The sequence below is a fragment of the Watersipora subatra genome, chromosome 1 (assembly GCF_963576615.1).
Source record: "Watersipora subatra chromosome 1, tzWatSuba1.1, whole genome shotgun sequence".
NCBI classification, from domain to species: domain Eukaryota; kingdom Metazoa; phylum Bryozoa; class Gymnolaemata; order Cheilostomatida; family Watersiporidae; genus Watersipora; species Watersipora subatra.
The window spans coordinates 58,170,925-58,187,613 of NC_088708.1; the positions used below are offsets into that span (position 1 = coordinate 58,170,925).

General features: G+C 36.8%; 1 protein-coding gene across 2 annotated transcripts in view; it reads left to right on the forward strand.

The window, feature by feature from the left end:
- The first annotated feature begins 2,936 nt into the window (after positions 1–2,936).
- LOC137398201 (solute carrier organic anion transporter family member 4C1-like) overlaps positions 2,937–16,689 on the forward strand; it is a 34,467-nt gene continuing 20,714 nt past the window's right edge. Inside the window, exons 1-4 of one of the 2 annotated variants that reach the window (XM_068084310.1) lie at positions 2,937–3,060; positions 8,033–8,209; positions 8,962–9,080; positions 9,491–9,650. In XM_068084310.1, coding sequence (XP_067940411.1) covers positions 8,041–8,209; positions 8,962–9,080; positions 9,491–9,650 — 448 coding nt within the window. In that variant the 5' untranslated portion in view covers positions 2,937–3,060; positions 8,033–8,040. Of the gene's footprint in view, positions 3,061–7,374; positions 7,471–8,032; positions 8,210–8,961; positions 9,081–9,490; positions 9,651–16,689 lie in introns of those variants that run through there. The other variant, XM_068084315.1, reaches the window with a different exon arrangement.

A 16,689-nucleotide genomic window follows, 5' to 3' on the forward strand; every position in this document is an offset into this window, starting at 1 on the left:
TTAAACTGTGTACATTGTAGTACAGTCTATTTTATACTAATTAGTAAATCTATAAATAATGTGCTGTTTTAGTGTGCCTTTCAGTTGCACACACGCGCAAACCCGTTCGTAACATTAGTACCTAAGCTCCAACTATGGTTACATAAAGCAGTACCGTTTAACCATGTTAGTGCGGAATAGTATGTTGAGTCGCCCAACGGCCAAGTGGTCTCGGGCAACTCATCCCGACTAAATTAACTCGCACCAGACAATTCGGCTCATGTTATGACAACTCACACCATAAGTCAACTCGCATTAGTTAGCTCACCCCAATTCGTTCAAGCAAAATTAATGCAATAGAAGATAGTCACCGCACATTTAGCTTTAGTATAATTACATCCCATGGGTGGGACAGTCTCTAAAACTGGCACCATGTTCACACCAAATTTCACGTCCTAAGGGGTGTATTATTCCAGTCATCACGTTAACGTGCTATGGGTATATTTCAGCAAACTAAATACATAAACGTGGTATGGGTCCCCAATTACATGCATCATCAATAGATTTGTTGAGTCATACAAGGTTTCAAAGCAACTATAAAGCCCCAACACTAGTGGCCAAGAGAAGACCTGCAAGATCGATTTGTGATTACTCATTAAAAAGCCCACATTCAATTTGGTTAACAATCTAAAGTAATAACATACTTTACCCATATTGCCTACTCGGAATCATTTTGCTATCCAGCTTTATTGTTGTAATTGTACTATTGCCATAAAAAACCTGTAGATTATTAACTGCACTATATTAAAGTATTTTTTAGCTAAAGAACCAGCCTCTATGAAGTTGTAAGTATTAATAGCAGGTTACATGTATCGCATTGATAAAGCTTATTAAAAGCTGCTGATCTGAAATAGATCAAATAAGTTAGGGCAAGTTAGATTAGTTTTGTTGGCGTGTCCTGGGTAACTCGTCTCGCCGAGTGAGTTTATATGGCAATGGGTTGAGATGACTGGCATACCAGTAGTCTACTCTAAGCTGGGTCAGCAAGCTACAAAGTGTGACTATGCTGACTTACCTTCATCACGTACCTTCCAGTGTAGGCTTTGCAGGTTCAAAATAGGAAAAATGAAAAGTTGTCAATTCAAGTTGTTGACTTTAACAACACCTTCAACTATAAATTTAGAGAAACACCCACATATTCCAAACTAGCAGTCGAGAATAGTAACATAGTTGGTAGTAACATATCTACCAAAGGAATGTATATCTTTACTACCTTCATCTACTCCATTAAGCCATTATTATAAACATTAGTTTAGTTATTCAGTGTTGCACATTTACTACATCTTATATTGTGTTCATATATATTTATTAAAATTGATATCGTTGCAATAACTTGATTTTACATAAACACTTTTTTACATTGGCTTTAATGATAATGGTAGTGGTAAAAAGACAATAAATATTTAGATTGATCATGCCTTTTACCGGTGGAGTTGTCTATTCTTTACACAAACCTAGCCTAGGTTTCTTTACCAGCATTTATCATTCCATTTACACATTTGGTTCTCTATACATTCAGATAAGTACTTGACATGTTTGCAAGGTGCTACTAGCTAAAGCTGTGAGTTTCTGTTACAGCTAATTTGGCTAACATTACAGTAGGTTGACTCACATAGTATATAACTTGTTGATTGGATTCTAATAATTACTGTAAGTGTAGAAAAAATGAAATGCTTAAAATTAAATATTTTATACTTTAAATATATTAAATATTAAAATATTTTCTGGTTTGCAGAATTTAAAGTAATCATATCAAATCTTGTGTATTAAAAATTTAGAAATTTAAATATATATATAATATTTAAATATGAATTTCTTTGATATCCAAGCTTGATAAATGTAAGCTACAGAGAAAGGGGTTTTAGGGCTTTAAGGAAGCACAGTTTAGAGTCGTCAGGAAACTATGATGGTCAGCTTTTGCTCATCAACCTTCTAGAAAGATAGACACTAAGTTAACATATGTGAATGATTTAGGTTAGGGATTCTGAAATGGCATGAGGAAATCCACCGTGGTTATTAATTATAGCTAGTAATTCTACTTTCAAACTTGCAATTTTAAAAAGTTCAGATGTCGTAAAAGCTAAAAAGAAAGTGTAACTAAAGGAGTGTGACCTGACCTCTATGTTTAGGTCTCAGTGTAATCGAAAATCGAAAAGTTTATTTCATTCTGAAAGTTGCACACATTTTAGCTTGTGCATCCAGTTTTTAGATCAAACACAAGGGAGGCACAGTCAACATGCATGTATGTTAGTGGTAAAATAATTGACAAGCATTTGACATTGTTACTCAATACATCTGCTACAAAGCTGCAAGTGTTTATCCAAGCTGTGGTAAGGCTCTCCTCAAATGATGGCAGCAATTGCAAACATTATTTTCTAGGTCTCCTTGCTCAAGTCATTCTGATGCTTGACCATCAAGCTAGGAATTGTTTTCTTATAAAAAAGCATGTGAGCACAAACATCTGAACTATTTCATTGCCCTTGCGTATCCTTGAGGATGAATTTTTGATGTATTATATTATAATACGAATACAGACAGCTTTTACTTCATAATTTTACTAAGGATGCATATAGTTCTTCTAGCTAAAAGTTTACAATTTGTATTTAGTTTATATATGGCCACATTGAATGTTGTACCTACATTTGATGCTGTTCAGCCATCAAAACTTACAGCGGCTGGAAGGGGGCTGGAAAGGCTGAGCAGACATACAAATATATTTTAGCGAGGGTTGTTTTCTCTTGTTTTGAATCATACTATTTTCTGTAGGGCGAAATCTCAAGCGAATTACTGGCTTAGTTAACAAACACGAAACCTACACGCGCCTTATCGGCTGCTTAAACTTGTCGCTTCGCTGGTCGCTTGACATGCGTGCGTAGTAACGTTTACTCGCGGGATAGCTTAATTCGCTTGGGCAGAATGCGAGTGCGGTCATGATATCGTTCGAAGTAAAAGCATCAATTACAAAGATTAAATGAAAGAACATTCCATCACCTCAAACCTGCACCCACTCATTTTTGTAAGGTAGGATATTTTGTTAATATTCTTCAAATATCTATAGCCACGTTGTATTTGTTGGAACTATGCATTCTACACTATGCTGCGTTAAATTGATGTAGTAGGCTACTGGCCAAGTATCTTGATGAGAACATCGTTGGTTTCGATTAAAATATAATAAGTGAACAAAAACAACTTTTGTAATATTTTAATCGTATTATTTTATAAAAAAATGTTCATAGAAGTACTCAAATGTTAACTCAAGATTGACACAATTCAACAAAATCAGGTTTTCAAATCTTGCAGTGTTCACCACATGTATATGATGTGTACATTTTACAACTCTTCGCCATAATCTCAGAGGTAGTGGGCGTGGATGAGCATTTATAAGGTTGATCATTCAACTAACTGTAGTAAGATGAAACTGTGATGTGTGAAAATTTATTCGAAAACTTATAAGCTGATATGCAGAGAAGGCTCTCTTGTCAAATGCATTGGAACTACCGAGTCGTGAATATATAGGACAAAGTGGTGGATGTTTGCATTGCAAAATGGTCATCTCCAAAAAAACATGAAGAATGCACAATAAATAATAAAAAGAAAGGAACTGGTTGCTGCTGCAACAATTATTTTGAATGGCTTTTCATGCCATCAAGTTATGCAGTGCCAATACTTATTATGTATTATAATGAAAATTAATTACATGTGTTTGCTAATAGGTAACAGCGCTATCAGCTACAGTTACTCTTGTGATTGTATGTATGTAGGTGTAATAGTCTGATGTTATAGGTATGACTGTTTTAATTATGGTATGAGCTGTTATTTTTTAATAGTTATGTCTTAACATATTAGTGAGATGAATATGTATATATTTCATTATATATAATCGGGTATTTGATTCTAACTTAACTTAATATCCGGTCAATGATCTTATTACTAATAATAGCCTATATTAAATGTCGAGAATATAACAGCACATTATACGGTTTATTTTCTTTCAATTGCACTTTTTTCATACATATTTCCTTATGCAGTGGTAACTATATTTATTTGAATTGAATGGAAACATTTGCTAAAACGCTTCATATGAGAATATTAGCAGTGAAGCAGTTTTTTTTGTAATAGGTAGCCTAGTTATATTTTAATATATGTTATTCTGTTTTTTCTGCGAATAGTATAAAACAAAAATCGGCCTAAAGCCTTTTGAGGTTAAATAAAAGAACCCACAGTGTATACTTCATAAATGCATGCCAAGGACCAATTCAGCAGTCATCATCTCTTTGTCACATTGGCTATGTTTTCTTGTTTGATTTTGAGGCGCTAGAAAGTGGAACATCACAGTAATTAAATCCATATAGGCCTACATGTATTATCAAAAGAGGAATTTTTGAGCTACAATATTACCTTTGTGTTTTTAACATCATAGTATTTTGCAATATAATCAGTGATTTTGTTGGCAAACTCAGTTTTAAGCATTATATTTTAAGCCAGCATTTTGTGCTATGAAGCAAGAACAAAGACACCTCATTAGTATATTTAAACTGACAAAAGAAATTAAACTGGTCTGCAAACCCACTCGCATCGCAAAACTATTGCACAATGTTTCATAGTATGAAATTCTTTAAATATGCTTTGTGCATGGTATCAAGAAGATACATGTGCATATCTGCTTTTTATGTATTTATACATATCCGCCAGAGCATTTGTATTTTACGAAAACACAAGCTAGTATAGCGGTTAACGCCCATGTAAATGAGCACTACTTAAATATAAATAAGCATACCGCACTGGCACTCCACCACCGGCTACTCTACTCACAGCATCTTGATAGGTATTGCTTAAACTTAAATAATTAATTTTACAAAAAATTGTAACGAACAGAAAGGAATCTCTAATGCAGAACATGCTGTTAAAGTAGTGTATGACAAATAAAATAATATAAAGTAGTATCATTCAAGCAAAAATGATTAAATGAGTAAAAACATTGAGACATATTTACCATATCAAAATACGATATCTCATGTGTTCATATCTCTTTTGAAATATCTGTGAAACTGATTTCCAGGTTCAGGTCAATTCATGTACTACCTACTAAACCTACCCTGAGTTCTGTGATGGCTTATTACTATCATCTTTGAGTACATAGGCAAAATTTAATATTTGCTGTATCTGCAGATAGATATTTGTTTTACCTACATTCTGGCATGCAATGTCATATATGCTAGTTCCCATCTATCCCTTCTAGTCTCTTATCTGATACTATTGTCATATTTCAAAGGTGCCTCCCAGGCTGCTATATTTTACCTTCTGATCATGTTGTGTTCTCAAATTCTTTTCAGTCTTTGAAATGACTAACCCAGTCATCAAAAAATAGTAAATACTGTAAATAGTAAACATACATTTAGATTAAGATTTAGACTTTTTTATCTTTTTAGTTGAAATTAATTGTAACCTGTTGCTTTGCATGGGAGGATCTATGCTGAATTGTTGGCGACTGCAAGTGAGCATGGTTATAAAAATGTTGGTGAATGAACGACTATAGAGCTCACAGCTGCCAAGCGTTTTGGTAATTTAGTTGAATGAAAATATGCTTTTCATAAACTTAGTCACTATGCAGTAAAGCGGGGCATAAGTTCTGATTCTTGATTTCGTATACACAGTAACCACGTATGTGTATCATGTTGAAATTCTAGCAAAAGATGAAATTGTATAGTTTGCCAAAGACAGCTTAGCATGCAACAGAGTGGCTCCTTGTTGCCTTAAAGATTGACTTGCAACAAAATTCACATTACAGTTATTTGGTATCAAAAGATTCACCATGTCTTACTCTGTTGTGTTGTAGGTGCAAAATATGTGGAAATGTGATTACAAGCTCTTAAAAGCTAAAAAAAACTGTTAATCGCAGTCATCACGAAAACGCCATAGTTTGGAATCGATTTATTTCGACGACGTACTCAACTCAATGTGGTTATTTTTTGAAAACGTTATGTTATCACGTGAATTGAAAGGCCAATAAAAGGTTCACTATAAAACGTTTTGTAGCACTAGTTTATGACAAACACTTCGGGTTCTACAGGAAAGCCCGTATCAAATATAAATGCTCGCTAGTTTACAGTTTTGTTTCAGCTTGGCCTAATCATCTCGTCGTAATCTGATCATGTGACCCCTAATTCCTGCCAAATAGTGCGAAAAATTTCTGCAGCATTTGTCGACTATCACAGGTGACCAACAGGTTCATCATGTTTATCAGAGGATGATATGCACTCCTTCGGGCTAAGGTTAAAAAATTTAATGACTTTTTATGGTAGGTGTTGAGATATCAGTGCTCAAAGTGACAGCATTACAATGATGATGAAATAGGCGCGTAAGGACGATATACATGGTTTTATTGAATGTGTGAATTATATTTCTGAAAATATTTCGACGATAGAGGTTGCATGAAAGTGTAAACAGAAACCATCGTGTTCAACGGCGTCCCATTTGGAGCCGATTAATTGTTCGTTTTTTAGCTTTTAAGAGCTTGTAATAACATTTCCACATATTTTGCACCTACAACACTGCACAGTAAGACATGGTGAATCTTTTGATACCAAATAACTGTAATGTGAATTTTGGTGCAAGTCAACCTTTAGCTTTGGTTCCTTGCTTTGTGTATCGACACATTGTTTGAAAGATCCTGTGACACACTTCGTTGTAATTAGGATTCAGGTGAGTTGCAGGCCTGCAATAAAATGCTAAGGCTTATGTAAACAACAGTCCCGTACAAGTGGCACCTGCTCATTTGAGATTTAGATACGAAATCATTGTTCATGTTCTTTGTTCTGTGGTATTTTCTTCATCGGAAACTGTTACCTTTTTTGATGTATCCTACATCAACTCATGGTTCTTTTGCATTAAAACCTGACATCGATCTTATGCCATCTTATAAATGCAATGCAAAATGTAAGCTAAGTGATATATAGTGATATACAATATTATTTATGCTTTTGTTATTCTTACGTTCATTACCATGTCTCTGGTACAGTTACATTCTTGGCATCTGCAATTAAATTTTCAATGTAATGTCTTTTTGACTTTGCCTACAATTTTTTTTCTGTTATATTAATGCTACCTATTGTTATATTTGGCTGCAAAATCTTAAACGGTAATTATTTGATTCTTTAAAAAACAATCTGCAATTTGGTTTAAGCTGTTTTGAATCGGAAGATTCTAGTTTTTTTTACATAGCATCAAGTCTCAGCACATCGATGAACAAGGTGATAAATTTGAGAAGATGGTTAGTTGCTTTAAAAGGAGTTGAAAACAAGCTGTGTTATGCATGGCTGCATCCGTTCTTAGAGATTTTATCGCTGTTGGCATCAGTCTGTAACATAAGTGATAACAGCCCAAGTTGGCCTGAAGAGGGGATTCAAAGCTACTAGCCTGTCAGTTTACTGAGTAAGTTAATAAAATGACAAGTTTGTCATTAGAAAATTTGCTATGTCATACCGCTATGGGTGGCGTAACAAACCTTTCACATTAAATACTGCCTTATGTCTTGTAAGGTATTCCATGTCTAAGTACTTAGTTAACCAATAACTTGTCATGCGCATTTGACGTCGACACATTTGTATTCAATGACTCCTCTGTTAAAGCAACTAATGCCTAAAACAAACATGTGTCGTATTTTTTGCTTTTCGAGCCTGTTTTATTGGCAAAAGTAAGCAGTGACCTATTTATACAAAATACGGTTGATGCTCAATGTAACAGTAAGGTGAATGCCAAACTAAGTATTTGACAAAATTTTGCTTATTTTGCAAATATAGCTGACGTCAAATTGCAATGTTGTACTTAACACTAGCAGTATTTCTAAGTTAGCCACCCACACCTGCAGAGCTACTGACACAGTTATCAACTTTCCAACTGTTTTCGTCTATTGTATTTATTTGACTGTCATCTTTGTCTTGTGAGTTAACATCTGCTAGTACATGTACTCAAGTCAATCAAATCGATCTTGTAGTTTTTGAGATGGTGACACAAGTTGGGCACTCAGTCCCGCTGCAGCCAGAAGATGTTCAAATGGATGTTGTGGACACGCGGTGTGGCTACACCGCCAACTGCAAGCCTGCATTTCTCCAAAAGTTTGCCAACGTCAAGTCTTACCTTGTTATTGTATCTCTCTGCAGTATCATGCAAGGTAGAATAACTGGATACTGCATTGCTTTGAAATTAGCTAATAACAGCTCTTCCTGTTTTAAAGAGCAATGTAATGAGGCCATTTTCTATTTATACGCTATCATCACTCAGTGTTTGTATACATTTAAAGTTTTTTTAATGATATAAGTAAATTTTTTTACTGTGTTAACTTGTTGCATGAGCAGTGAAGTCATCCCGCATGCTCTAATCGTAGTACTTAGTAATTCTAACCTTTTATCAGAATTTATGACGAAAAGATAATGCTTGTTTTATTGTTGATCTGTAAATTGAAGAAGAAGAGATTAATTTAGTTTTGTAAAATTTGAGTTAAATTGCATCATTATCAGCAGTTGACACACTTTTGTAGAGATGCAGTGTTATGCCAACTCTGTTTTGTTGTTTATGCTCTAAATTTTAGACTGATCTAGTTTTTGGCTTTTCTTTATTGATGAAAGTTCATGCTGATGCTGATAGTCTTTTGTTCCTTGTTCTTGTCACTCAAGTATTTACATTGAATGAGGCTTATGCCAGCTCCTTCCACATCGATTAATGACATCAGGAGTGGAAGGATGTTATGACATTAGTAATGGTGTGGCCACTCTTATTTCTTAAAGTATTCTTTTAAAGAATGAAACTAACAATTATTGTGATGTACGTAAAATTTTCTGCAGTCCTGACCTCTGTAGAGCAACAGTTTCACAAATCTAAATTAGGCTATATTGCCATTTGCAATACTCAATTTCTCCTTTGTAGGCTTTGTGGTGAATGGCATCAACAATGTGAACATTTCATCATATGAGAGGAGATACCTGCTCTCTAGCAAGAGCGCCGGATTTGTAGCCAGTTGTTATGATGTGTCTGCAGGACTTACGGTAGGCTCAACCTTTCTGACATGTTCGTTTTATTTGGAAACACCGCTTAGACAAAGCCTTTGGTTTCTGTACTGTTGTATAGAGAATGAGGGCATGTGGCAGGTCAGGTGTTGCCATGTAATCAAAAAAGGAGTATAGACTGCAAGTTGGTAAATACCTATTATTAAAATAAAGTTCGGGATTTTGTGGTGATAAAAAAGTTACTGAACACAAAGCATACTGGCATCTTTTAATACATTTGTTATAAACATAAATGTGTACAACTGTACTGCTACTGTGTATATTATACGCTTGCATCTGTATTTTGGTGACCATACTATTTGATGATGGTTATGAACAGTGCTAACCTGCCTTGGCAAACCTACCTACCAATCATGTTGGTTTTTTCACCTAAGCATTATGCACTGTAGGTACTTTTTGTGGGCTACTTTGGCGGCATTGGACATCAGCCAAGATACCTTGGCTCAGGTGTGGCCTCCATCGCTCTCGGCTCCTTTGTTATGACTCTCGCTCACTTCTCCGCCCCACCGTATGAACCAGGATACGAGTCAGTCATCTGTGATATTGCAGGTGAGATTTATAAGAGCCTAATTGTCTTGCATGCCAATATTGTAACAAGGTGTTGGATAGCTCATTCCATCACTATATATAAATTCAAAGTAAATCCAAAAATGTTTTCATGGCATCTGCGCTGCTGTGGCTCTGATGAACGTGTCTCTAAAAATACATGAGGGGCAAGCTCATTAAATAGCTAATGACACTTGGTTTCCTGAAGTTTGTAATCCTTCTTTGTTTGCTGAAAGCTGCTGATCCTTTGAAGGTTTCGGAAGAAGCCATTGCAGTGGGAACATCTATCAGCTAGTTAAAAACCTTTCTTCAATATTCACCATCAAAACTTTCTTCAGCCGCACATGTGGTTCTATGAATAATAATAGAATGCTACTGGAGGCACTTTCTAGACATAACAAATGGTTATTATGTGATCTATAAGCTCTTGTAATATGAGTTTTTAAAGTGATTATGACCAGTCCAAGATCCATAGCAGGCATTGGAATGCAAGCTATCACTTCGGGAGGGTTTTGAGTTATGCCCGTCCATAAAAAGTCCTATTTGAAAAATCAAGGTAGATTCAGCCGACCAGCATTTTTTGTCAAGGAAACGGGGTTAAATTTTTTGTACATTATCAAGGTATTCTGTCTAATGCACACTATTACTAAAAGCTTGGAAACGTGTAACTCGCATCAGCAGGATACAAAAAACAGCTGGAAGAGTTTCGCTGATGTGTCAGCATCATCCACCTTCTTAGCGGCAAATAGAGATAGTAGAGATAATTGTATTAAAGCTCACTAGCCAACTGTGGAAGGCGGTGTCATACTTACAGCTATCATTGCCCTTGCCCTCCATGATTCAATCATAACAAAAATCTCTTCACCTCGATTGTGCAAAAGTAAACACCTTCAAATAGCGATCAATAGAAACAAATTTCAAAAACTATTCAGCAATGGTTTATTGTAACATTTCCTTTTCACATCTCGGCTTAAGGGTTCTTAAAATTGAAAATATGCGAGCATTGAGTCATGGCATCAAAGCAAGTTATGTTATGACATGGCTTTCTAAACCACAAACACTGTATTCGAATTCCGCTTATTGCTAGTTGTTACTAAGGTATTAGGTTGTTTCCTTGCATTAGGTCACTGAGTATTCCATGTGTAGTATTTGTGGTGCTAGAGTATCACACCCTTGATTGCTCTGGCTTGTGTCAAAGCCACGCTAAGTTTTATATGCCTACTCATGCTTGATGAAGTGTCACTAAGTCTTTTGTGATACCAGTTAGTTATTACGAAGAATGCAGTTAGTTCTTGTTACGGGTGCCCTTCGTCATGCCCCAGTTTATTGTCTTACAACAAAATGTTTTCATATGGGTATAGAGGACATAATTCGCAACACACTTATTCTTTAGCGATTTGAGCTCAAGGTGCGAGGTACCACTTCATAAACTTCTTAAACCTTTTAGGAGAGGAGTAGATAAAGACTGGTGATAGGACATAAGTCAGTCTTATTCTACCATAATAAATAATAATCTATATAAATCCCAATGTTTGTCTGTTGCTCCTGTGTCCAGTTATAGCCATAAAGTCTTAGCATTGAAAAATCACTTGCGTACTGGATTTGATCTCGCGACATTCAAACCGTGCGTCTGTTAATAAGGGCACGTAATTACAAGGCCAAGCCGTTCTTATCATTCCCATCGCTCTCACCATATACTGTATATTTTTTCACGACCGCACATGCCAAATGTGAACTTTCTATTATTAATTAATATTACCTTTCGTGTTTTTTTATTTTTTTGAAAGCTAAACATTTTACCATTACCTATTTTTTAATTTGTACTTTTCAATGTGCCGGTTCAATTTCAAATGTTTCATTGCACCCATATTGTCGGTTTCGGTAAATCTGTGAAAGCTATATATGCTTTTCACGGGAACAATTGTATTATCTGGAGTAGGAATTGCCTCTACATAATCTCTCTATTCAACCAGACAAAATATTAGACAAAGAAAGTAGGAAGTTGATAGGAAGTTTAAAAGTTGAAATGGTAAATGTTGTAATGTTAAATAAAAATAGGTTTTCTGTGCAAAGACGTATATGTTGCTTGGTAACGCCGGGCATTCATCTCTTCTTCGCCATAATAAGAGCGGTGTCCATCTGTCCAATGTCAGGATTAGAGGTTGGAACGATCGTACGGGGTTCAAACTCGTGACATTCAGCTTAGGAACCCGTCTCCGATTGCTTTGCGGCATTTCTAAGTAATTGTGTGTATCCTTATTCTCTGTGCCTCATCAACACACCTGATGATTTCTCACTGCACACTATACTAACAGGGTACTAGTAAAGATGAAACTACATGTGATAGTACAGTCCGTGTCTTTTTATACAGTCAAACCTGGAGAAGTGAAGTTGAGCCATTCCGATATTAGCGTTGCTCTGACTGCTGAATGTCGGAGCAAATATTCAAATAATATGAATTGTACGTTATTTACTTCATTTCAGAGCTAACAAAAAATAAACGTAAAAGGGATTGATGCGGTGTTAAAACAACTGCGTTATATAAAGATAAATTAGAATGGAAATTAAAAATTAATTAAAATTGTAAATTAGTATTCAGTAAAAAAGATTTTTCTAGTTCCTCTTCGAGACAGAAGTGTAGAAGTGAAGTGTAGTGAAGTGAAGTGTAGAAGTCTATGCAATGCATAGACTCAGCAATGCATAGACTCAAGAATGCATAGACTCAAGAATGCATAGACTCAGCAATGCATAGACTCAGCAATGCACAGGCTCAGCAGTGCATAGGCTCAGCAGTGCATAGGCTCAGCAATGCATAGGCTCAGCAATACATAGGCTCAGCAATGCATAGACTCAGCAATGCATAGACTCAGCAATGCATAGACTCGGTAATGCCTAGACTCAGTAATGTATAGACTCAGCAATGCATAGACTCAGTAATGCATAGACTCAGCAATGCATAGGCTCAGCAATGCACAAGCTCAGCAATGCATAGGCTCAGCAATGCACAGACTCAGCAATGCAGTCTCAGCAATGCACAGGCTCAGCAATGCACAGGCTCAGCAATGCATAGACTCAGTAATGTATAAACTCAGTAATGTATAAACTCAGTAATGCATAGACTCGGCAATGCACAGGCTCAGCAATGCATAGGCTCAGCAATGCATAGGCTCAGCAATGCATAGGCTCAGCAATGCATAGGCTCAGCAATGCATAGGCTCAGCAATGCATAGGCTCAGCAATGCATAGGCTCATCAATGCATAGGCTCAGCAATGCATAGGCTCAGCAATGCATAGGCTCAGCAATGCACAGGTTCAGCAATGCACAGGTTCAGCAATGCATAGGCTCAGCAATACATAGGCTCAGCAATGCATAGACTCAGCAATGCATAGACTCAGCAATGCATAGACTCAGTAATGTATAGACTCAGCAATGCACAGGCTCAGCAATGCATAGTCTTAGCAATGCATAGTCTTAGCAATGCATAGACATAAACTCAGCAATGCACAGGCTCAGCAATGCATAGGCTCAGCAATGCATAGGCTCAGCAATGCATAGGCTCAGCAATGCACAGGCTCAGCAATGCATAGGCTCAGCAATGCACAGACTCAGCAATGCAGTCTCAGCAATGCACAGGCTCAGCAATGCGTAGGCTCGGTAATGTTTAGACTCAGCAATGCACAGGCTCAGCAATGCATAGACTCAGCAGTGCATAGGCTCAGCAATGCATAGACTCAGCAATACATAGACTCAGCAATGCACAGACTCAGCAATGCATAGACTCAGCAATGCATAGACATAGGCTCAGTAATGCACAGGCTCAGCAATGCATAGGCTCAGCAATGCACAGGCTCAGCAATGCATAGGCTCAGCAATGCACAGACTCAGCAATGCATAGGCTCAGTAATGCATAGGCTCAGTAATGTTTAGACTCAGCAATGCACAGGCTCAGCAATGCATAGACTCAGCAATGCATAGGCTCAGCAATGCATAGGCTCAGTAATGCATAGTCTTGGCAATGCATAGACTCAGCAATGCACAGGCTCAGCAATGCATAGGCTCAGCAATGCATAGTCTCAGCAATGCATAGACTCAGCAATGCATAGACTCAGTAATGCATAGACTCAGCAATGCATAGACTCAGCAATGCATAGGCTCAGCAATGCATAGGCTCAGCAATACATAGGCTCAGCAATGCATAGACTCAGCGATGCACAGGCTCAGCAATGCATAGGCTCAGCGATGCACAGGCTCAGCAATGCATAGACTCGGCAATGCACAGACTCAGCAATGCATAGGCTCAGCAATGCATAGGCTCAGCAATGCATAGACTCAGCAATGCATAGGCTCAGCAATGCGTAGGCTCAGCAATGCCTAGGCTCAGCAATGCGTAGACTCGGCAATGCACAGACTCAGCAATGCATAGACTCAGTAATGCATAGACTCAGCAATGCATAGGCTCAGCAATGCACAGGCTCAGCAATGCATAGGCTCAGCAATGCATAGGCTCAGCAATACATAGGCTCAGCAATGCATAGACTCAGCGATGCATAGGCTCAGCAATGCATAGGCTCAGCGATGCACAGGCTCAGCAATGCATAGACTCGGCAATGCACAGACTCAGCAATGCATAGGCTCAGTAATACATAGACTCAGCAATGCATAGACTCAGCAATGCACAGGCTCAGCAATGCGTAGGCTCAGCAATGCACAGACTCAGCAATGCACAGGCTCAGTAATACATAGACTCAGCAATGCATAGATTCAGTAATGTATAGACTCAGCAATGCATTGACTCAGCAATGCATAGACTCAGCAATGCATAGATTCAGTAATGTATAGACTCAGTAATGCATAGACTCAGCAATGCATAGACTCAGCAATGCATAGGCTTAGTGGTAAAGTGGGCAACGGAAATATTCTAACTGCACTAGATATAATTTCCTCAATTTGTATATTTATATTTAGTAGAGTAGATAGTCATCTTCTTAACTACATGTATGACAGGCACATTTGTGATTGACCTGCTTTACTCCTCGTGCCTTGTCACTCTTGCACAGCTGCATGGAATGGTTACAAATAGTTTCACAATTTTAAGATCCTTGTTATTAAGGTGAAGTTTCTACCCTGTAAGACCTTTTTGTAAAATTCATAGTTTGTCGCTATTATGCTTCTTTCAAGACACATCCATCAATTCCAAGAAGTAAGCATTACAACGGTTTTCACTCTTGCCAGTTTCGTGTTGAATAAATTGCTTTTTGTAGTGTGTGGATTGGCACTCAGTCTAGCTTGATGGTGTTTGTTCGGAGCACTTTCGATTTGTTTGTGTCTCATTGGCTGACTACATTGGTGTGGTGCATGGTTTTTGCGTGTTTACTTTAAAAATTATTGTTAGCAAATAGCTTATTATTATGACCGTTTCTTGCAACTATTAAAAATAAAAAAGCATTATTTAAAATATCCTTATTAACATTATGTACCGTTGTTAATATTATTGACAAGTGTGACATTATTGACTGATACAAAGTCAGCGCAGGTGTTAGTAAAAAATCAAGTGTATAATGAAGCATGGTGGAAAAAGCTTTTACACTTCTGATAGACTGTGTAGTCGCTACACTATTAACAGAGATTACAGTAAATGTTGGTCAGTCAGCCAACTAACGTTTTTGAAGTAAATTGTGCCATATAGAAATAATGTGCCACCCAGCTACGGTTCTGTATTTTCAATCATCTAGTAAAGAATAAAGAAAGTTTAGTGTGAATATTCAGTAAGTGATACTTGTTAGTTAAATTGCTCTAATGCATACGATTCATCAGTTGTCAATCTAGAAATACGCTATTTTTTAGTTGCGGGGTAATTTTTGATTTAGCGAGACCCGTAAAACCTTGTCTACAAAAATGCAAGCGAAATGCTTTATCCATGACATTTATAAATATCAATATTTTATATTAGGACACATTTAATACAGGTTTTATGTTTTAGCGATAATTATTAATTTTTCACTTGGTATTATTTTTATTATGAACTGCATTTTATTATTTTAGTTTAGAGTGACTCCATTTTTATTGTAAATAGAAGTTCTTTTTAAAAGAACATTTCCGATCTCACCTTTAGATGTCCTCAGCTAGAGGTGGAACGAGACACGAGACGTCTCGAGTATCGACCTGTCTCGTATCGGTCTCGTCTCTACTTAACTATTGCCAAACTCGAGACAGGAAATAGAACTAAAGCGCCTGCGCACGGTTGTTAAAACATGGCTTCTTGCGGTAGCAACAACTCCATATATTGTAATGGATTGCGGGCAACTGCCTTTAAAGTTTTACCCGGTCCGTTACTACCTGTTGCTATTGATTATGTTGGCCTTGAGTCTAATCATGTAGTCCGGACAACGGCCCTGTTAATATATTGTAGTTCGGTTCTGTGTCCTTAAAACTGATACCGGGTCGTATCTAATTACTCTTCGGATAATCCAATTTAATAAATAAGACTTGGGGTAAAATGTCTGTATTTTATCGTATCGTGTCTAAACACCAACTGCCCTTCATAAAATTCGGGCCTCTCTACGTATATACTACCAATCGCGGGTAAAAATTGCCCGGACACGGAGAAACGAACGAAAGGCCGTGTCGACCATAGTCCGTGTTCGCTTAACAATGACGTTTTGTTCGCTCAATATAAGAATATACATGTGCATATATACAGTATACCTAATTAATATAATTTCACGAGTACAATTTAAATATAATTCACATACTGCAGTTAATACACAAACAAAATTTAACATTAATGAAACGATAAGAATGAAAGTGTTATCGTGTGTTATTTTAGTTGCGGTATTTCTTTGTAGAGCTATGGCTATCGGTTTCATTACACATTACATTAAAAAGTAAGACCTATTCAATAGATGATAAAAATATACATTTACAAAGCAATATGTTTATAATAATTATGATCAATCAAGCTCAAATTTCTTAGAATATATAACTTCGGTATTTTAGAGCTGTTTGAGAGACACTTTTGTTTACAAAAACTATATGCATATC